The following is a 24277-nucleotide window of genomic DNA, read 5'->3' on the forward strand; positions in this document are numbered from 1 at the left end:
GAGTGATGGGTGGGTTCTGAAGGGTGTGTGATGGGGCGTGGGTCTCTGGAGTCAGTATTGGGTGAGAGTGAGTGTTGGGAGGTTTATGAGGTCTGTGATAGGGTGGTGCTGTTGAATGATGGGGATCTGTGGGAAAAACAAATGTTCTTTCCCATTTTTCCTGGCTACAGCATGGCCACTTTACCAGCTGGCATTTATGGATTTCTAGCCTGATGATTTGGTGAACTTTCGATATGGGTTTTCCATGCCATCCCCGACTCTTCTCTTTTCTTCTCCCCGCCTCTCAATAGATCTGCCTTTTTAGGCCACTGCCCTCGCTCCACAAGTCAGACATAACTAAGTTCCAGGTAAGTTGTTATTTGTTCCTCTTCCTGCGACCTAGGTTAGGACACTTAGAAGCAAGGAAGCAGTAGTAGTTAAGAGCACAGATGCTGGAGCCAAAATGTCCTTAATAGCTTTGTGAGCTTAGGCAAGTCTCTAACCTCTCTGTGCCTTAGTTTCCCTGTCTGTAAAATGGGGATGATGATGATGATGATGGTAATAATAATACCTACACCTTTATCATTATTGTGAAGATCAATTGAATTAATATTAAGTGTTTAGAATAATGCCTGGCACACACATAATGAGCCTTATATCTTTAGTATATTATTACTTATACCATAAAATGTATCTGTATAAACACATAAAAAGTTAGGACTAGGGAAGTAGAGCAAAACTAAAGCAAAATTGAAATGTGTATATGTAGATCATAGGATCCTTCATAATTATGTTGAGCTATAGTTATTTTTCTGAGCTTTCTGGAAGCCATGACATAAAGGGAAGGAAACACAATCATTTGCTTTATTTATCTCACCCATATAGAGAAAGTGAGCCACTTCTCAGCAGCAAAGATTTCCTGACGTTGATGTTTCAAGACATTTCTCTGATGGGTTAGCCATGTCCTCATCAGCGATTCTGTGATAAATACAGGGATAGGATTGCTCTGTGTGTGGCATAACATATGTCTTCATGTCAGCCAAAGGTGTCCTGCTGAGGCAGAACTAAAGGGATGCACTTCTTCAGGAAACAAAAGCCATGACAGCACAAGGGGCTCTCTTATGTTCTGGCTCAATTCAGGGAGAAAACTGTGATGATCAGGAAGAATCAGTAAGCCCCATGCCTTTCAAATTATTTTCCAATACATTTTTTTCTCATCTAGGACTTCAGCACAGCCTGAGCAGCCCATAGGTCTGCCCTTCTCCTTTTCAAGCTTGGAATTCATGATGCCCCTGACTATATTCAGTTCTTTCCCTTCTGCCCTTTCAAAAAAATCTTTATTGTTTTGTCACTTTTTCCCCTCTCATATGTATCTCATGATATAGAAGTGGCACCATAACTTCAAATTCTTTTAGGAATGTACAACCTGAAAGGAGAAAATATCTCATGATCTCACTCATCCTAAATAACCAATTCTATGGAATATTTGCTTAATTTCCATCTATATACCTCTCTCTCTCTCCCTTGTTCTTTATATTTACATACATATATAGTTAACATACGTCTTCCTTTTGCTAAATTTTGCTCATGATATACAAACTGTCTTGCAACTCCCTGTTTTTACTTTATGTAATAATCTTGATAATGGTAGTAATAGTAATGATAATGATAATACAGATGATGATCAGAATGATAATATTAGTGGCAGTAACAGGGGCTAACATATAAAGAGTCTACATTGCACCAGGCACTGTACTAAGCACTTTATATGCATGACCCCCTTAATCCTCACAATCACCCTAAGAAGTGAATACTATTAGTATTCACATCTTACAGATGAGGAAACTGAGTCCCAGAGTGCATAAGCAAGTGGCAGTGGGGTTGCACAGCTGGTCACCGGCATAGCTGAGATAGTCCCTACTCAATGAATACTTGTTGATAGAAGATATTTCACTTTTAGGACATAGCGATTATATTTTTATTGAAGTATAGTTGATTTACAATGTTGTGCTAATTTCTGCTGTACAACACAGTGATTCAGTTATACATATATATACATTATTTTTCATATCTTTTCCATTCTGGTTTATCAAAGGATATTGAATATATTGTAGTTCCCTGTGCTATACAGTAGGACCTTGTTGTTTATCCATTCTATGTATAATAGTTTGCATCTGTTAACTCCAAACTCCCAATCCATCCCTTCCTCGTCCCCCATCCCCCCTTAGCAAGCACAAATCTGTTCTCTAAGGGACATCTATTTTGTTTGCTCATGTTTGAATTCACTACATGGATCCAAAAGTCTACTTACTCCAATAAAAAAAAGTCAAACCATGCCTGTAGCTACCCTTTTACTTTGACATACAAATATTAGCAGTTAATATTTACTGAAAGCTTGTTATGTGCCAAGCAGTAAGAAGAGTAACTTTTATGATTAAGCTCATTTAATTCCCCCAATAATCCAATTTGTTAGGTATTACGATTACTTTTATTTATAGGTGAAGTTATCAAAGGTTAGATAAATTAATTAATCATGACATCTAATAAATGGGAATGCCAATATCTGAATTCAGTTCTCTCTGAGAGCAGAGCCTGAGTTCTTAAATACGAAACTATTTACCTTGCATCTTTACCTGGCAGGGAAGGCAAACAATACTTATTGATATCTCATGCTAGACATTGTGACAAATTCTTACACTTAAGACATTATATTTAAACCTTGCAACACCCTGTGTGCCAGGTATCACTGTTGCAATTTAAAAAATTCTTACTATCAAAGTAATTTGTGTTTAAACAAAAATTTGGAAGACTCAGGAGCTGAAAAGAGATTTTTAACAGCTGCATATTTTCCTCTTGTATGCGTATGACATGACTTATTAATCAGCCCCATTTTCGAGGACTTCTGTGTAATTTCTGTCACACCATGGCAGTGACCTTTCTTGTCATCTATCTTTATATACTGTGGTGAGCATTTCTAAAATTTCTGGTTCAAAAGCTGGGTACATTTTGAGTTTTCATATACATTGCCAAATTGCCTTTTGAAAAGTTAGTGCAAGTTTATACTTCCACTAATAATGAATAAAAATACCCTTCCTAATCCTTTTATCATGGTTTTAATCCTTGCCATTGGACAGTTGAAAATATCTCATTTCTTTTGTTTGTGTTTATTTAATTATCAGTTAAGGTTGAGTATCTTTTCATATTTTTTCCTTTTTATATTTATTTTGTGAGTTGTTCTTTTATATACATTGTCCTTTCTCCTGTGGGTTTTTTTTTTTTTTTTTTTTTTTGCGGTACACGGGCCTCTCACTGTTGTGGCCTCTCCCATTGCGGAGCACAGGCTCTGGACAGGCAGGCTCAGCGGCCATGGCTCACGGGCCCAGCTGCTCCGCGGCATGTGGGATCTTCCCGGACCGGGGCACGAACCCGTGTCCCCTGCATCAGCAGGTGGACTCTCAACCACTGCGCCACCAGGGAAGCCCTCCTGTGGGTTTTTAAATCTTTGTCTTACTATTTTAAAAACCTTTTATGGAAATATAACTTAGGTAAAAGTCTTTTGGGATGGACATTTTATTGAAGCATAGCATACAGAGAAAAGTATATAATGTATATAGTTTCATGAATTTCTACAAATTGGAAACACCTGTGTAACCAGTACCTGACTCAAGAAACAGTAAATGACAAGCCACCCAGAAACCTCCTTCATGCCCCTTTCAATTGCTATCCCCTGACTCATGGGTAACCACTATCTGATTTTCACCATCATAGATCATTTTTGCTTGTTCTTGAATATCATATAAATGGAATCATATGTTATTATTCTTTGGGTTTGGCTTTTTTTCACTTATCATGATGTTTTTGAGACTCATTCTTGTTATTTTATATATCAGTAGTTTGTTTTCTTTCCATTACTGTGATTCTATTATATAAATATATTACAATTGTTTATCCATTCTACTGCTGCTGGATGTTTCCATTTTGGCTATTACAAATAATATTTCTATGAATATTCTTGTTTATATCTTGGTGAACATATGTGCTCATTTCTGTTGGATATTTACCTAGGAGTGGGATTGCTGGGTCCTAGGTTAGGGGTATGCTCAGCAATAGTAGATTGAGTTACAATGTTTTCCAAAGAGGCTGTACCATTCTACTCTCACCATATACGAGAGTTCCAGTTGTTTCACATCCTCACCAACATTTGGGTTTTTGGTCTTAATTTTAGCCATTCTGTTGGTATATAGTGGTATCTCATTGTGGTTTAAATTTGTAATTTCCCTGATAACTGATGATTTTGAGCACCTTTAAATATGTTAATTGGTTATTTATATATCATCTTTTGTGAAGTGTCTGTTCAAATCTTTTTCTATTGGATTGTTTATATTTATCTTACTGGGGGCTTCCCTGGTGGCACAGTGGTTAAGAATCGGCCTGCTAATGCAGGGGACACGTGTTTGAGTCCTGGTCCAGGAAAATTCCACATGCTGTGGAGAAACTAAGCCCTTGCGCCACAACTACTGAGCCTTCCCTCTAGAGCCCTCGAGCCACAACTACTGAGCCCGTGTGCCACAACTACTGAAGCCCGCACGCCAAGAGCCCATGCTCTGCAACAAGAGAAGCCACCGCAATGAGAAACCCGTGCACCGCAAAGAAGAGTAGCCCCCACTCGCTGCAACTAGAGAAAGCCCGCGTGGAGCAACGAAGACCCAATGCAGCCAAAACTAAATAAAGAAAATAAATAAATTTATTAAAAAATATATTTATCTTACTGATTTGTAGGAGTTCTTTATAGTTTCTATAGTATAAAAGTCCTTTGTTAGATACAGGTATTGCAAATATCTCAGAGAAGGCATCTTTGAAATGATTAAACAGTAGCTTTTCTCTTAAGAATATTCCCTTCTTAAAAAATATTATTTTAATTTTAGAACTTCCTTGGTGATCCAGTGGGTAAAACTCCACGCTCCCAAAGCAGGGGGCCCGGGTTCAATCCCTGGTCGGGGAACTAGATCCTATACGCCTTAATTAAGAGCCCTCATGCCACAACTAAGAAGTCCTCATGCTGCAACTAAGAAGTCAGCATGCCGCAACTAAGAAGTCCACATGCTGCAATGAAGATCCGGCATGCTGCAACTAAGACCTGTTGCAGAGAAGGGGAAGATGGTGGAAGAGTAAGACGCGGAGATCACCTTCCTCCCCACAGATACATCAGAAATACATCTACACGTGGAACAACTCCTACAGAACACCTACTGAACGCTGGCAGAAGACCTCAGACCTCCCAAAAGGCAAGAAACTCCCCACGTACCTGGGTAGGGCAAAAGAAAAAAGAATAAACAGAGACCAAAGATTAGGGACGGGACCTGCACCAGTGGGAGGGAGCTGTGAAGGAAGAAAGGTTTCCACACACTAGAAGCCCCTTCGCGGGTGGAGACTGCAGGTGGCGGAGGGGGGGAGCTTTGGAGCTACGGAGGAGAGCACAAAAACAGGGGTGCAGAGGGCAAAGCGGAGAGATTCCCGCAGAGAGGATTGGTGCCGACTGGCACTCACCAGCCCGGGAGGCTTGTCTGCTCACCCACCGGGGAGGGCGGGGCTGGGAGCTGAGACTCGGGCTTCGGTGGGAGTACAGGGAGAAGACTGGGGTTGGCGGCGTGAACACAGCCTGCAGGGGGTTAGTGCACCACGGCTAGCCAGGAGGGAGTCCCGGGAAAAGTCTGGACCTGCCAAAGAGGCAAGAGACTTTTTCTCACCTCTGTTTCCTGGTGCGCGAGGAGAGGGGATTAAGAGCGCTGCTTAAAGGAGCTCCAGAGACGGGCGCAAGCCACAGCTAACAGCGCGGACCCCAGAGACAGGCATGAGATGCTAAGGCTGCTGCTGCCGCCACCAAGAAGCCTGTGTGCCAGCACAGGTCACTATCCATATCACCCTTCCGGGGGGGCCTGTGCAGCCCGCCACTGCCAGGGTCCCGGGATCCAGGGACAACTTCCCTGGGAGAATGCACGGCGCGCCTCAGGCTGGCGCAATATCACGCCAGCCTCTGCTGCCACAGGCTCGCCCCGAACCCCGTGCCCCTCCCTCCCCCCGGCCTGAGTGAGCCAGAGTCCCCGAATCAGCGGCTACTTTAACCCCGTCCTGTCTGAGCGAAGAACAGACGCCCTCCAGCGACCTACACGCAGAGGCAGGGCCAAATCCAAAGCTGAGCCCCGGGAGCTGTGCGAACAAAGAAGAGAAAGGGAAACCTCTCCCAGCAGCCTCAGGAGCAGCGGATTAAATCTCCACAATCAACTTGATGTACCCTGCATCTGTGGAATACCTGAATAGACAACGAATCATCCCAAATTGAGGAGGTGGATTTTGAGAGCAAGATTTATAATTTTTCCCCTTCTCCTCTTTTTGTGAGTGTGTATGTGTATGCTTCTGTGTGAGATTTTGTCTGTATAGCTTTGCTTTCACCATTTGTCCTAGGGTTCTATCCGTCCGTTTTTTTTTTTGTTGTTGTTGTTTTACACTTAAAAATTTTTTTCTTAATAATTATTTTTTATTTTAATAACTTTATTTTATTTTACCTTATTATATTTTCTTTTATCCTCTTTCTTTCTTTCTTTCTACTTTTTCTCCCTTTTATTCTGAGCCATGTGGATGAAAGGCTCTTGGTGCTACAGCCAGGAGTCAGAGCTGTGCCTCTGAGTTGGGAGAGCCAACTTCAGGACACTGGTCCACAAGAGACCTCCTAGATCCACGTAATATCAAATGGCAAAAATCTCCCAGAGATCTCCAGCTCAACACCAACAACCAGATTCACTCAATGACCAGCAATCTACAGTGCTGGACACCCTATGCCAAACAACTAGCAAGACAGGAACACAACCCCACCCATTAGCAGAGAGGTTGCCTAAAATCATAAGTCCACAGACACCCCAAAACACACCATCAGACATGGACCTTCCCACCAGAAAGACAAGATCCCGCCTAATCCACCAGAACACAGGCACTAGTCCCCTCCACCAGGAAGCCTACACAACCCACTGAACTAACTTTAGCCACTGGGGACAGACACCAAAAACAAAGGGAACTACGAACCTGCAGCCAGCAAAAATGAGACCCCAAACACAGTAAGATAAGCAAAATGAGAAGACAGAAAAACACACAGCAGATGAAGGAGCAAGATAAAAACCCACCAGACCTAACAAATGAAGAGGAAATAGGCAGTCTACCTGAAAAAGAATTCAGAATAATGATAGTAAAGATGATCCAAAATCTTGGAAATATAGAGAAAGTGCAAGGAATGTTTAACAAGGACCTAGAAGAACTAAAGATGAAACAAACAACAATGAACAACACAATAAATGAAATTAAAAATACTCTAGAAGGGACCAATAGCAGAATAACTGATGCAGAAGAATGGATAAGTGACCTGGAAGATAAAACAGTGGAAATAATTACTGCAGAGTAGAATAAAGAAAAAAGAATGAAAAGAACTGAGGACAGTCTCAGAGACCTCTGGGACAACATTAAACACACCAACAATCGAATTATAGGGGTTCCAGAAGAAGAAGAGAAAAAGAAAGGGGCTGAGAAAATATTTGAAGAGATTATAGTTGAAAACTTCCCTAATATGGGAAAGGAAATAATTAATCAAGTCCAGGAAGCACAGAGAGTCCCATACAGGATAGATCCAAGGAGAAACATGCAAAGACACATATTAATCAAACTGTGAAAAATTAAATACAAAGAAAACATATTAAAAGAAGCAAGGGAAAAACAACAAATAACACACAAGGGAATCCCCATAAGGTTAACAGCTGATCTTTCAGCAGAAACTCTGCAAGCCAGAAGGGACTGGCAGGACATATTTAAAGTGATGAAGGAGAAAAACCTACAACCAAGATTACTCTACCCAGCAAGGATCTCATTCAGATTTGATGGAGAAATTAAAACCTTTACAGAGTAGCAAAAGCTGAGAGAGTTCAGCACCACCAAACCAGCTTTACAACAAAGGCTAAAGGATTTTCTCTAGGCAAGAAACACAAGAGAAGGAAAAGACCTACAATAACAAACCCAAAACAATTAAGAAAATGGGAATAGGAACGTACATCTCGATAATTACCTTAAATTTAAATGGATTAAATGCTCCCACCAAAAGACACAGACTGGCTGAATGGATACAAAAACAAGACTCATATATATGCTGTCTACAAGAGACCCACCTCAGACCTAGATACACATACAGACTGAAAGTGAGGGGACGGATAAAGATATTCCATGCAAATGGAAATGAAAAGGAAGCTGGAGTAGCAATTCTCATATCCGACAAAATAGACTTTAAAATAAGGACTATTAAAAGAGACAAAGAAGGACACTACATAATGATCAAGGGACCGATCCAAGAAGAAGATATAACAATTGTAAATATTTATGCACCCATCATAGGAGCACCTCAATACATAAGGCAAATACTAACAGCCATAAAAGGGGAAATCGACAGTAACACATTCATAGTAGGGGACTTTAACACCCCACTTTCACCAATGGACAGATCATCCAAAATCAAAATAAATAAGGAAACACAAGCTTTAAATTATACATTAAACAAGATGGACTTAATTGATATTTATAGGACATTCCATCCAAAAACAACAGAATACACATTTTTCTCAAGTGCTCATGGAACATTCTCCAGGATAGATCATATCTTGGGTCACAAATCAAGCCTTGTTAAATTTAAGTAAATTGAAATTGTATCAAGTATCTTTTCCGACCACAATGCTATGAGACTAGATATCAATTACAGGAAAAGATATGTAAAAAATACAAACATATGGAGGCTAAACAATACACTACTTCATAACAGAGTGATCACTGAAGAAATCAAAGAGGAAATCAAAAATACCTAGAAACAAATGCCAATGGAGACACGACGACCCAAAACCTATGGGATGCAGCAAAAGCAGTTCTAAGAGGGAAGTTTATAGCAATACAATCCTACCTTAAGAAACAGGAAACATCTCGAATAAACAACCTAACCTTGCACCTAAAGCAATTAGAGAAAGAAGAACAAAAAAACGCAAAGTTAGCAGAAGGAAAGAAATCATAAAAATCAGATCAGAAATAAATGAAAAAGAAATGAAGGAAATGAGAGCAAAGGTCAATAAAACTAAAAGCTGGTTCTTTGAGAAAATAAACAAAATTGATAAACCGTTAGCCAGACTCATCAAGAAAAAAAGGGAGAAGACTCAAATCAATAGAATTAGTAATGAAAAAGGAGAAGTAACAACTGACACTGCAGAAATACAAAAGATCATGAGAGATTACTACAAGCAACTCTATGCCAATAAAATGAACAACCTGGAAGAAATGGACAAATTCTTAGAAATGCACAACCTGCCAAGACTGAATCAGGAAGAAATAGAAAATATTAACAGACCAATCACAAGCACTGAAATTGAAACTGTGATTAAAATTCTTCCAAAAAACAAAAGCCCAGGACCAGATGGCTTCACGGGCCAATTCTATCAAACATTTAGAGAAGAGCTAAGACCTATCCTTCTCAAACTCTTCCAAAATATAGCAGAGGGAGGAACACTCCCAAACTCATTCTACAAGGCCACCATCACCCTGATACCAAACCAGACAAGGATGTCGCAAAGAAAGAAAACTACAGGCCAACAACACTGATGAACCTAGATGCAAAAATCCTCAACAAAATACTAGCAAACAGAATCCAACAGCACATTAAGAGGATCATACACCATGATCAAGTGGGGTTTATTCCTGGAATGCAAGGATTCTTCAATATACGCAAATCAATCAATGTGATACACCATATTAACAAATTGAAGGAGAAAAACCATATGATCATCTCAACAGACGCAGAGAAAGTTTTCGACAAAATTCAACACCCATTTATAATAAAAACCTCCAGAAAGTAGGCATAGAGGGAACTTTCCTCAATATAATAAAGGCCATATATGACAAACCCACAGCCAACATCGTTCTCAATGGTGAAAATCTGAAAACATTTCCACTAAGATCAGGAACACCACAAGGTTGCACACTCTCACCACTCTTATTCAACATAGTTTTGGAAGTTTTAGCCACAGCAATCAGAGAAGAAAAGGAAATAAAAGGAATCCAAATCGGAAAAGAAGAAGTAAAGCTGTCACTGTTTGCAGATGACATGATACTATATAGAGAGAATCCTAAAGATGCTACCAGAAAACTACTAGAGCTAATCAATGAATTTGGTAAAGTAGCAGGATACAAAATTAATGCACAGAAATCTCTGGTATTCCTATACACTAATGATGAAAAATCTGAAAGTGAAATAAAGAAAAGACTCCCATTTATCACTGCAAGAAAACGAAGAAAATATCTAGGAATTAACCTACCTAAGGAGACAAAAGACCTGTATGCAGAAAATTATAAGACACTGATGAAAGAAATTAAAGATGACACAAATAGATGGAGAGATACACCATGTTCTTGGATTGGAGGAATCAACATTGTGAAAATGACTCTACTACCCAAAGCAATCTACAGATTCAATGCAATCCCTATCAAACTATCACTGGCATTTTTCACAGAACTAGAACAAAAAATTTCACAATTTGTATGGAAACATAAAAGACCCTGAATAGCCAAAGGAGTATTGAGAACGAAAAATGGAGCTGGAGTAATGAGGCTCCCTGACTTCAGACTATACTACAAAGCTACAGTAATCAAGACAGTAACAGAAATATAGATCAATGGAACATAATAGAAAGCCCAGAGATAAACCCATGCACATATGGTCACCTTATCTTTGATAAAGGAGGCAGGAATGTACAGTGGAGAAAGGACAGCCTCTTCAATACGTGGTGCTGGGAAAACTCGACAGGTACATGTAAAAGTGTGAGATTAGATCACTCCCTAACACCATACACAAAAATAAGCTCAAAATGGATTAAAGACCTAAATGTAAGGCCAGAAACTATCAAACTCTTAGAGGAAAACATAGGCAGAACACTCTATGACATAAATCACAGCAAGATCCTTTTTGACCCACCTCTTAGAGAAATGGAAATAAAAACAAAAGGGACCTAATGAAACTTCAAAGCTTTTGCACAGCAAAGGAAACCATAAACAAGACCAAAAGACAACCCTCAGAATGGGAGAAAATATTTGCAAATGAAGCAACTGACAAAGGATTAATCTCCAAAATTTACAAGCAGCTCATGCAGCTCAATAACAAAAAACCAAACAACCCAATCCAAAAATGGGCAGAAGACCTAAATAGACATTTCTCCAAAGAAGATATACAGAGTGCCAACAAACACATGAAAGAATGCTCAACATCATTAATCATTAGCAAAATACAAATCAAAACTACAATGACATATCATCTCACACCAGTCAGAATGGCCATCATCAAAAAATCTAGAAACAATAAATACTGGAGAGGGTGTGGAGAAAAGGGAACACTCTTGCACTGCTGGTGGGAATGTGAACTGGCACAGCCACTATGGAGAACAGTATGGAGGTTCCTTAAAATACTACAAATAGAACTACCATACGACCCAGGAATTCCACTACTGGGCATATACCCTGAGAAAACCATAATTCAGAAAGAGTCATGTACCAAAATGTTCATTGCAGCTCTATTTACAATAGCCAGGAGATGGAAACAACCTAAGTGTCCATCATTGGATGAATGGATAAAGAAGATGTGGCACATATATGCAATGGAATATTACTCAGCCATAAAAAGAAACGAATCTGAGCTATTTGTAATGAGGTGGATAGACCTAGAGTCTGTCATACAGAGTGAAGTAAGTCAGAAAGAGAAAGACAAATACGGTATGCTAACACATATATATGGAATTTAAGGGAAAAAAATGTCATGAAGAACCTAAGGGTAAGACAGGAATAAAGACACAGACCTACTAGAGAATGGACTTGAGGATATGGGGAGGGGGAAGGGTAAGCTGCGACAAAGCGAGAGAGTGGCATGGACATATATACACTAACAAACGTAAGGTAGATAGCCAGTGGGAAGCAGCCGCATAGCACAGGGAGATCAGCTCGGTGCTTTGTGACGACCTGGAGGGGTGGGATAGGGAGGGTGGGTGGGAGGGAGACACAAGAGGTAAGAGATATGGGAACATATGTATATGTATAACTGATTCACTTTGTTATAAAGCAGAAACTAACACACCATTGTAAAGCAATTATACTCCAATAAAGATGTAAAAAATTATTTAAAAAATAGAAAAACTTAAAAAAAAAGATTCACCTCAGGGCTTTTTTAGTATCTGGATCCCCTTGGACAGATGTTTGTTTGTTTACAGGTTATGAACGATTTTGTTGAAAGATGAGAAGAGGCCAGGGTGTGCCAAAGAGCCATTGCCACCGTGAACTAGAGATCAATTAAACCCAGAAACAGAGCTTTCTGGTGGAGAATCCAACCCCTTTTTTTCTGCCCCATATCTGGGAAGGAACTGTTAGGGAGCTAAGAAAAAGAGGAGACTAGCAAGGAAGCACGTGGTTTTTGTGTACTTCTGATAAAGCTGCCTTGGGTTCACACATGGCAAGGGAGGAGGGGCAGGGGAGGGGCTCCCACAGACCTCAGTGGGAGGCCTGGCCCTTAGACTGTACTTGGTGGCTGGGGCTTTGTTTTCACAGGACTGTGATGGGAGGAACTGTGACTTACAGATCTCTGTCAAGGCCCGGCTCTGCTGCTGCAGCTTCGGGACAAGGGCTCTTGTTTTGCTTCCAGTACACTCCCTAAGACAAGTCTTAAGCCAGAGAAGGGTCCCAAGGAAGCCCTGTCCTGGGAGCTCTTTAACTTACTGCAATTTACAGGTCTGATTTTTGGAGAAATCTGTACCTCCATTAACTAGATGGACCCCAAGACCATTAAAAACAAAAATGAGATATAGACCCATTTCACCTCCTCTCATTTCCTTGGAATTCTATGCCAGTTCTGCTCAACGAGGTCCAGGCCTGGGTCACTCCACCTCTTATGCCCCTGGAAAGCAGGCTGGTTTGAGGTTTAACTGTTCAAATGTTGCTTTTTGTTTCATTTAATGAAAATTTTAATTTTTCTGGCAATTACTGATCTGGTGTCAGTCCTTCATTCTACAGGCAATGATTTATGGCCAGAATACATAATGTGCTTTGACCCAAGGTTTTTAATACCCCTTTACCACATTTAATTCCCTACTAGTCTGAGAATCAGAGCTGACAGGATTCACTTTCTGACAACTATAGCATCTTTTCAGTGGCACACAACCCCTTCTGAGTTTAACTTGTATCTGGACTATTTGGTACTAGCTCCAAATCCAAGGTACCTATTTGGCCAACAGAAGAGAAGGACCCTTTTTATGCTGATCACATGGCACCACTTTCACGTTCCAGGAGTGGCCTCTAAAAGCAGTTGAACCTGTTGACCAATTACTGCCTAGGAGAACAGCTAAATAGTAATTATGTCAAACCAAACTCTTGTCAGCTGCACTGTCATATGTAAATAGATAACACTAAACAATTTTAGCCAAAAGATTTCCCCATTCAGTTACACAGCGCTTCATCTGGAGGACGAATTATCTTAGAATCAAATCAGGTTGTAGTCTTTTTCAAAATTAAACATAACTCAGGAGCTAAGGTTCCTTAAGGGCAGAAATAAATGAGGTTTGGGGTAAATTTTTCCCTCAAAATACCCAGGTCAAAGTCTGTCCTTCTTGATTTTTTTAATGGGACAGAATTTGGGGAATTCAACAAAGTATTTCTTTAAATTCTGAAACAGATGAAGAGCTCAGAAATGAGGAACTCCTCTACGTTGTCCATAGATATTACTGAGTTTATTTTCCATGATTTTACTCAAGAGCATTTGCTGTGTAGGCATCCTTTTGACAAATTTCTTTAAGAGCTTAAAATTCTCCTTCCTCAAAAAAAAAAAGTGCCTTTCTTTTGTGATAAAACTTGATCCTTGAGAACTTTGTAAATTGTCCTATTTCCTACCTTATCTGGGCAGCTAGAGGGTATAGTGCCTGCCTGGCGAGAGGAAGCCTGGGTGGCTAGGAGAAGGGGTGAGATGGAGGCTTTTTATTGTACGTATGTTTTAACTTTCAAATTTTGAAACTTCTGCATGTATCATCTATCTAAAAAATTAATGAACTTTAAATAAGATGGCATGATGATGGCAAAAAAAAACTACAATGAGATATCATCTCACACCAGTCAGAATGGCCATCATCAAAAAATCTAGAAACAATAAATACTGGAGAGGGTGTGGAGAAATGGGAACACTCTTGCACTGCTTGTGGGAATGTGAACTGATACAGCCACTATGGAGAACAGTATGGAGGTTCCTTAAAAAACTACAAATAGAACTACCATATGACCCAGCAATCCCACTACTGGGCATATACCCTGAGAAAACCATAATTCAGAAGGAGTCATGTACCAAAATGTTCATTGCTGCTCTATTTACAATAGCCAGGAGATGGAAACAACCTAAGTGTCCATCATCGGATGAATGGATAAAGAAGATGTGGCACATATATACAATGGAATATTACTCAGCCATAAAAAGAAACGAAATTGAGTTATTTGTAGGGAGGTGGATGGACCAAGAGTCTGTCATACAGAGTGAAGTAAGTCAGAAAGAGAAAGACAAATACCGTATGCTAACACATATATATGGAATCTAAGAAAAAACAATGTCATGAAGAACCTAGGGGTAAGACAGGAATAAAGACACAGACCTACTAGGGAATGGACTTGAGGATATGGGGAGGGGGAAGGGTAAGCTGTGACAAAGTGAGAGAGTGGCATGGACATATATACACTACCAAACGTAAAATAGATAGCTAGTGGGAAGCAGCCGCATAGCACAGGGAGATCAGCTGGGTGCTTTGTGACCACCTAGAGGGGTGGGAGAGAGGGAGACGCAAGAGGGAAGAGTTATGGGAACATATGTATATGTATAACTGATTCACTTTGTTTTAAAGTAGAAACTAACACACTATTGTAAAGCAATTATACTCCAATAAAGATGTAAAAAAAAAAAAAAAAGAAACATATAGCCCAACTTCAATGCTTGAAGCTATTTAGGATCCTGCCATGAACAAATAAGTTGAAAAATAATAAGACAATAGGAAAAATTTGAACTCCGGAAAAAAAAAGAAAGACCTCGTGCAGCATAAATAAATAAATAAATAATTTAAATAATATATTATTTTAATTTTTATCAAACTGATTGAATAGAAGTATGTAATTACAGGGATTGGTGTCATTCAAAGATGTGTCTGTGGACTTCACCCAGGAGGACTGGAATCATCTGGACCCTACTCAGAGAACCCTGTACAAAGATATGATGCTGGAGAACTATAGCCATTTGGTCTCTGTGGGTGAGTACAGATTCCCTGAGTAATTCATAGTGTACCCAATAGAATAACTTTCCATCTCTGAAGTGTAGTAATACTTTGACCTCAAGTTCCAGGAACTAAAGATTCTTATTTTTATTTATTGATGTATAGTTGATTTACAATGTTGTGTTAGTTTCTGGTGTACAGCAAAGTGATTAAGTTATATATACATATATATATATATTCTTTTTCATCTTCTTTTCCATCGTGTTTATTTTTTTTTTTCATTTTTTTGGCTGTGCCACGCGGCATATGGGATCTTAGTTCCCTGACTAGGGATTGAACCTGCGTCCCCTGCAGTGGAAGCGTGGAGTCTTAAACATTGGACCACGAGGGAAGTCCCTCCATTATGGTTTATTACAGTATATTGAATATAGTTCTCTGTGCTATACAGTACGTCCTTGTTGTTTATCTATTTTACATATAGTAATTTGTATCTGTTAATCCCAAACTCCTAATTTATCCCTCCCCCACTCCCTTTCCCCTTTGGTAACCATAAGATTCTTTAAAAAAAATTTTTTTATAGAAGTATAGTTGATTTACAATATTGTATTTGTTTCAGGTGTATAGCAAGGTGATTCAGTTATATATATACATATATTTTTGAGATTCTTTTCCATTATAGGTTATTATAAGATATTGAATATAGTTCCCTGTGTTATACAGTAAATCCTTGTTGCTTATCTTTTTTATGTATGGTAGTTTGTATCTATTAATCCCATACACCTAATTTATCCCTCCTCCCCCCTCTTTCCCCTTTGAACCATAAGTTTGTTTTCTATGTCTGTGAGTCTATTTCTGAGGAACTAAAGATTCTTAATTGCTCTTAGACTGAACAAGGTGTTTGTATTTTCACCTCTCATGTGAAACTTATGCTTATTAAAATGTACCTTACTAATTACTTTGAGGCCCTGAAGCCCACACAGATGTGCCCAAGTCTTGTATCATTTCCCATTACAGGGTATCCTGTTACTGAAGTAGATATGATTACCTCTTTGGAGAAGAGAGGACTTTGGATCATAGAGAGAGAAATCTCAAGTTCGAGTTGTACAGGTAAATAAGAAATGAATAGGTGGGAGATGATGAGGGTAAGACTCCAGTGTGTCAGTGAGTGCCAGACATCTCTTAAAGCTCAGAAATATCTTCCTAAAGCATATGAACTTTTCTTTTCTAACTCCAAATTGTTAGTTTTGTGAGTTACTGTCTCATGGTAATCTTGGAATGAGATGGAGAGGAACTTGACTATAATTGGCCTTGTCCTTCTGCTTCTTCCCTTGGTCACCTCAGTTATTTTCAGCCTTCCTGAAAGGCTCTTTCCATCCTATTTTGAGTCCCCTCCCTCCAAATCCTAGATCTGATACCATTTCAAAAAATCCTTTTTTCCTACTCAGTGGCTACCTAAACCTATTTTCACTTTTTCTCCTTTTCTTAAACAATCAAAGTCACTTATATTTATTGTTACTATCCTGTTCCAATATCTATTAGAGCAATTTGAGCTTTTTCCCCCTTAAGCTCAGCATATAGGAGAGACATGTGCTTTGAATTTCTTTCTGACTGGTATCTAGTCAAAAGAAAATAAAAGTCAACCCTACAAAGGTCTGCTTCTGACAAAAGATGTATTCACACGGTATGGTTTATTATTCTTCTTTCTAGAAGTCTGGCAAGTTGACCAGCTGGAGAGGTACCAGAAAAACCAAAACAGACACCTGAGGCAAGCTATATCCATAAATGAGAAAAATTTGACTAAGGATAGAGGTCACGAATATAATGGATTTGTAAACCCACTTGCTCAGAGCACAGGGGTGGTTTCTTCATTACACACTCCCTATATATATGACTCAGAAAAGTTTTCAAGATAATTAGGGTTTACTCGGTCATAATAGAGGCTTTGCAGCTCAGAATGTTATGAATGTAATGGATGTGGAAAATTATTAATTCATGGCAGGCTTGAGAAAAATAATGGAATGAAATCCCATGACCATAATGTGGGTGGGAAAGGTCATAAGCATAACCCATTCTTTGTTCAGCATAATATAACTCAAGCTGGAGAGAAAATCTGTTAATTTCCTGAGTGTAGAAAAACTTTCAGCAAGAATTCACTCCTTATTGCTCATCAGATCACTCATGTAGGAGAAAAACCCTACAGATGTACAGAATACAGAAAAGCTTTCAACAAGAAGGCACGCTTCAGTGTATATCAGAAGTACAATGCACAAAAGAGAGAAACTCTTTGAATGTAATGAATGTGGCAAATCCTTCAGAGAGAAATCAGCACTGCATATACATCAGAGAACGCACACAGGTGATAAACCATATACATGCAACGAATATGGCAAAGCCTTCCAAGAAAAGACAAAGCTCATTATATATCAGAGAACTCACACAGAAGAGAAATCCTGTGAATGTAATGAATGTGTGAGAACCTTCAATCAAAAGGTACATATCAGGGCTTCCCTGGTGGCGCAGTGGTTGAGAGTCCGCCTGCCGATGCAGGGGACACGGGTTCGTGCCCCGGTCTGGGAAGATCCCACATGCCATGGAGCGGCTGGGCCCGTGAGCCATGGCCGCTGAGTTTGCCTGTCCGGAGCCTGTGCTCCGCAACAGGAGAGGCCGCAACAGTGAGAGGCCCGCGTACCACAAAATAAAAAACAACAAAACAAACAAAAAACAGGTACATATCAGAGAACACACACAGGAGAGAAACCCTATGAATGTTAATGAATGTGGCAAATCCTTCAGAGAGAAATCAAAATCGCGTAGACATCAAAGAACTCATACAGGAGAGAAACCTTATGTGTGTTCAGACTGTGGAGGAGCCTTCACCCTTAAGCTGAATCTCAGTGCTCATCAAAGAATTCATACAGTAGAAAAAAACTATGGATGTACTGTATGTGGGAAAGTCTTCTCCCTGAAGTACTATCTTGTGTTACATTGGAGAGCTCATACAGGAGAAAAATTTGAGAAATCCTATGAATGCAATGAATGTGATAAAGTTTTCTTCCAGTAGTCATATCTCATTATTCATTTGAGAGTTCACACAGGGGAGAAACACTATGAGTGTAATGTATGTGAGAAAGCTTTCTCCCTGAAATCATATCTCGTTATACATCAAAGAACTCACACACGAGAGAAACCCTATAAATGTGATAAGTGTAGTAGAGCCTTCAGAGAGAAGTCAAAACTCACTCTACATCGAAGAACCTACATAGGCGAGAAACCCTATGGCTTTCCTGAATATAAGAAAAACCTTCCAGAAGTTAAAGTTCATCATGGATTAAAGAACTCAGAGAAAAGAGAAACTTTGCAAAAGAACTGAAAATGGAAAATCCTTCATAAAAAAGTGAAAGGAAAAGAAAAAGGTGAGGTGAAAGGATCATGCCTTAGCTAAGGTGGTCAGGGAAGGTCTTTCTAAAAATAAGGAGCCAGCCATACTGGGAGTAAGAACATTCCAGGCATAAAGAATAGCAAGAGCCAAGATCCTGGTGCAAAATACTTGGCCTCTGTAGTTGTTATCATGGGTGTATAGTGAATGACTATTTTACATCAGAGAGGTTGTTCAAGACTGCAGTCCTTTGAAGCCTTGAATATATGAAAGCCAAACCTCATGGTAAATCTGGGCACAGGTATCAAGAGAAACCCAATTTAATTGATTTCGATAAACATAGTCCCATGGCAATGATATTAAGGGAAATATTCCAGATTTAATATCAAACTCTCATAGAAAAAAACCTAATACAGTCTATTATGAAGAACAGCTGCTTTCACATCTTCCATAATGGGGAATAAGTGCTATCTACCGAAAAAAGAGTTTATCAAATGATATAAAATTAGAGGTTTAAAGATAACCACTAAAGGAATAACAATGATAAATATACTATAAATGTTGTAAATTATTAGAAAGGATGCATAATCAGAAAAATGTAAAGGAAACACTAGGGCATCAAATCCAGTTTTCAGAAGTAGCAACAGTTGATAATGCCAATATTCTTGCCCCAACCTATTCTACGTTCAAGATTTTGGCTTCTTCTTTGTGTGGACCTTCCCCCTGTCTGAGCTAGATCATGCAGTCTTCCCAGAAGTACTATGAGCTACCTGATAGGCTTTTAGGAGATCTGCTTTTTATTTAAATTCACCAGAGTTTATTTATGCTGCTTTTGATAAATAACTATCTCATTCAGAAATTGGTATCCAGAGTGATGATACCTTTAACGGACCCCAGGGAAATGCAAGATTTGGTTATCTAGGCTGGTTGGGACTGAAGGCAGGGGAAATCCACGTGGCATTAAGGAAGGGGGTTCTGGCATTCCTTGGCATGCAGTGGCAGACAACTGCTTTAATGATCATCTGTGCTTATCTGGATGAAGTCAACACTGAAAACAAGGCTTTGGGTAGTTGAATATCCACCCCAACCAAAGAGTACAGAGGACGTGAGGGACTGCTTCCTCACGGGGGTGGCTGCTTCCAATGGGGCTGGTCAGCACAAAGAGAAAGAATGGCAAGTTCAAATTCCGAATTTCTCTGCTCAAGACATAGACCGAAACCTGGGGATTCTGTAAAGATAATTATTACCTTGTGCATCCATTGAATTCCTGGCCTAAATTTCCAGTTTGTCATTTGAAACTTTGGTTACAGATCATGAAAGAAGGAGTTGGGGGCTGAGAGTTAGAATGGTAATAATGTGGGAGGATGTGGGAGAATGTGAATACTTTAAAATCCTAATTCCCACTGAGCTTTCTCTGTAAGCTGAAACCAATTCCATTTTCCCCTGAAGAGACTGTATCTACCTTAATTAAAGACCCTGTAGTTACTTCAACTGAGAGTGATACTTTTTAAGGGAAGCCAATTTTCATACCTCCCCACCTCACCCTTCTATTTCCAGACCTAGAATTGTCTTGTGTACTAAACACTTTATGTGCTTTACAAACATTAATTCATTTAATTCTCTCAACAACCCATGAGATAGTTACTACCACTATCATCCTCATTTTGCAGATGAGGAAACTGAGGCACAAAGAAATTAAGTGCCTTACCCAAGGCAACTTGGGGACAGTAAGTGGTAGAGATTGTTTCTGAACCCAGGAGAACCTATGCTCTTAATCACTACATTATCCTCCACCCCCACCCTGAGTGAGCTTGTGTCGCCTGATTACAGCTTTGAATATATGGAGGGAGTGATTGAATAGGGGTATCTTCAGGCATTGGAAAAATGAAGAGAGTCAGACATCAGGGGTCTCTTGAATTGTTTATAGATATCATCCTTTATTAAATCCACAAAAGAAAGGACAGAAAGGAAAATGAAATCTCTATCTCTGGGAAGCTGAGTCATGAATTAATTTCTGTTGTGTAAGGTTTTGCATACATATGACACCCCTTGAGCCATTCAGATAAATCATGGCCAGAATAGTGCTGGCTCCAAGAATCCCTGGGAAATGAAGGGAGAGAGGGAGGATGAAGTGGACAGGCTGATGGGGTGGTAGTGCCACTATCCTGGCTGCCCAGAGTCCAAGACATCCCCATGAGACTTCCCAGGTATTCATACTGTTTTGTGAGGACACTATCTGCTTGGCACACATGATGTCATCCAGAATATGGCGGTTGAACAGTTCTAGGAGGAAGGGAGGGATATAGTAATCTGGTGTATTGGGGACAGGGTGACAGTGTATGAAGGGACAAGGGGTTCTGGGTTTCTTGGGGCCTGAATAACTTCAACCACTATATTGCCTGATTTTAGATGACCTTGATTCACTTATTAGCTGGCTATGAATTACATCAACTGCCATGTTGACTGGTTCTGTACAACCTTAACTCATTGACTGATCCTGAGTGATCTTGACTGTCATGTTTGTTGGTTATGAATAACCTCAACCACCATATTGGCTGGTCCTGGACAACCTCAGACTCCATGTTGGCCAGTTCCAGATGACTTCAACTGTAATTTTGTGTGGTTATGAATGATCTCAAATGCAATGGCTGTTGGCTGGCTGGAAAGCCACTTCACTGCAAGGTTGGTCAGTCCTGGGGACTCTTCAAACACTATGTTGTCAGGTCCTGGATAACATCAACACCCATTTTTACTAGTTACAAGTGACCTCAGTCTCTATGTTGGCTAGTCCTGTTCAATGTCAGCTACCATGGTGCCTGGTCCTAGATGACATCAACTGCTATGGTGGCTAGACGAGGATGACCTTAACTGCCATTCTGACTAGTTAATGATCTCAACCACTATGTTGACTAGTCCTGGATAACCTCAGCCTTCAAGCTGGCAAGTCCTGGGTGATCTCTTCTGTCACTGTGGCAGGACTTGGACAACTTCAACCTCCACTTGGGCTGGTCCCAAATAACCACAGTCTCCATTTTGGCCTATCTTGGACAACCTCAAACACCATTTTGGCCAACCCTGAACAACTTCTACTGCTATTCAATTTTGTCCTCAACAATACCACACTCTCGTCTGGAAAATTCTCTCCTTTCTGCACAGAGGTACCTTGTTTCTGTTCCTACAGACAGATATCTGCTTCTTCCTTCAGGGCCTGGACAGCCCCAACCCCAAATCAGGACAGTTTCCCCCTCCATTCCACTTGGAGCTAAGTGTATTGTTTCCTGAGTCCTAGAAAATGGCAGTCTCCATTCTAGGTGAGGTTTGGGAGCTCTGAGTCCTCCTTACCTAGACAACATCTCAGTGCAGTCTGGGTAAGGATACAGGCTGGTGTCTGTAACAGCCCAGGCAAGTCTGCTCCTTTCCCTATCATTTTTCTGCTTGTTACTCAAGGCTATGGTTTAGACAGTCTTGCCCTCTGCGTGTTGGGGAGTGAGGCCAGGCAGGGCTTCAAGGTGTCCTCAATGCTGCCTCACCATGACACTCCATGTGACAGAGGTTCTGGGTAGGTGTAACACCACTGTCACACCACCAGGTGGAGTTCAGCTGGAAAATGCCATATGCACTGCTGCCGTCAGGATTGTGGTCCACGAAGGAGGTGTCAAAGCCACTTTCATAGTGTGCCATGCACAGCACTGGGGCAGGGAGGGGGGAGGTAGCAGATGGGCATGGGTCTTGGGAATAGGGGAGAGGGTAGGATGAGGGAATGGGGCAGGGATGGGTTTGTGTTTGTTTGTTTGCTTTTTTGTTTTTTGGGTTTTTTTGCGGTACGCGGGCCTCTCACTGTTGTGGCCTCTCCCGTTGCAGAGCACAGGCTCCGGACGCGCAGGCTCAGCAGCCATGGCTCACGGGCCCAGCCGCTCCGCGGCATGTGGGATCCTCCCAGACCGGGGCACGAACCCGCATCCCCTGCATCGGTAGGTGGACTCTCAACCACTGCGCCACCAGGGAAGCCCCCAGGGATGGTTTTCATCTTAGTTGTTGGGGGTGAATTCTTGGTTTGGGGTTGATGTTGGTGATTCTGGTGAGATACCAGTAATGGTGGTGGTGATGGTATCCATAGTGATAACAGCAGTGATGACATTGATGGTAGTGATGGTGGTGTTAGTAGAGATGAGGGTAAATGGTTGTGAAGGCAATGATGATGAAACTAGAGTTAGTTAAAGTACTCATCATAGTCAGAGGGTGACTGAGAGGATCATTCCCTAGCCTGGGAGGGAACAAATGGCAATGGGGGAGGGCTTGGGTCTGAGTGTGGTGGGCGGCTCGTGGCATGGGGTGACGAGTCTCACAGCCTCCAATGGTGTAGCCCTTGAAGCCATTGAGGCCCACCTCCTCCAGCTTCATTGCCAGGTCGCAGCGTTGGAAGATCTTGGCATCCACAGTGGCAGGCATCAGCATGGCCAGGGTCACCACCATAGTGTCCCAGGCCTGCATTATGACATGCATAAGCCCTCCTAACTGACCCATTGCTTCAGACTCACCCTTCAGTGCTCAGAACTAAGGGTATGCTGGAATTTTGGGCTCTGTGAAGATCTAAGTGACAGATTCTGGAACAGAGAAGCCAGAGGGTTGGGCATCTCACCATCTTCCCCTGTGCTAGCTCTGTTAAAGACAGAAACAAAGAAAAAGAAAGATACTAATGTATACACAGAGGTGGAAGGAGACAAGGACAGGGAGAAACCCAGAGATATCAGAAAGGGATGCAGGGAGAGAGGGGCTTGGGACACAAAAAGGACAGACAGGTCCCAGGTACTAGACCTCACACTCAGCCCACATTCCCCTACATTCCTTAACACTGTCCCACTCTACTCCCATTAATCATGCTCTACCACTTGGTTACCTCCATTTCCACTCATTCTGCCCCTCATCACCTCCATTTCCCCCACTCTGCTGAGTAGTCAGCTCTGGTCACTACACCATGCCTACTACCACCTCGGATTCCTCATGCTTTATAAAATATGACCACTGTGCTCTCCCCTTTGTTCCACATTACTTCTATTCACCTCCTTCACCTCTCTTCACTTAGTGTGCTCGTTCCACCCTCATTTACTGGAATCTGCCCCATGTTACACCCATTTAATCAGACTCTGCCCCACATTACATATTACATATACATGTTCACTCTACTGCTTTTTCACCCCCGTTCTCATTCTACGTTTTATTCCCTCGTCCACTTACACTGCCTCTTATCCACCTATATTCATTCACACTGGGCCTCGTGTTACTGCAATTCCCTAACCCTCTACTTACTCTTACCCAAGCTCTCTCACATCCTATTCCTTCTTCACCTCCATTCACTCCCACTCAGACTCTCATTTCCTACTTCCACCTTCACTGCCTGACACCGCATCAAATGACTCCCATCCGCTCTCACGTGGCCCATCCTTCACCTTTGTTCATTGACTCTGGGCCTCATTCCCTCCCTCATTCACTCTATTTCTGCCCCTTCTTCACTTCTATTCTCTCAAGCGCTTCTCCCATATTACCTGCATTTCCTGAAACTGTATTACTCCCAAAC

At 40.9% G+C, this 24277-nt stretch overlaps 2 protein-coding genes across 2 annotated transcripts in view; both read right to left on the reverse strand.

The window, feature by feature from the left end:
- Window positions 1–836: 836 nt before the first annotated feature.
- Window positions 837–24277, reverse strand: part of LOC132417940 (zinc finger protein 81) — a 142314-nt gene continuing 118873 nt past the window's right edge. Inside the window, exon 5 of the mRNA XM_069540376.1 lies at window positions 837–957. Coding sequence (XP_069396477.1) covers window positions 848–957 — 110 coding nt within the window. The 3' untranslated portion in view covers window positions 837–847. The remainder of the gene's footprint in view (window positions 958–24277) is intronic.
- Window positions 20703–23193, reverse strand: SPACA5B (sperm acrosome associated 5B). The gene is made up of 4 exons (XM_060002056.1): window positions 23049–23193; window positions 22233–22391; window positions 20908–20985; window positions 20703–20803 (listed from the first exon to the last, which is right to left on the reverse strand). The coding sequence occupies exons 1-4, from the start codon at window positions 23191–23193 to the stop codon at window positions 20703–20705; spliced, it is 483 nt and encodes a 160-aa protein (XP_059858039.1).

This window comes from Delphinus delphis, chromosome X, assembly GCF_949987515.2.
Source record: "Delphinus delphis chromosome X, mDelDel1.2, whole genome shotgun sequence".
Taxonomy (NCBI): Eukaryota; Metazoa; Chordata; class Mammalia; order Artiodactyla; family Delphinidae; genus Delphinus; species Delphinus delphis.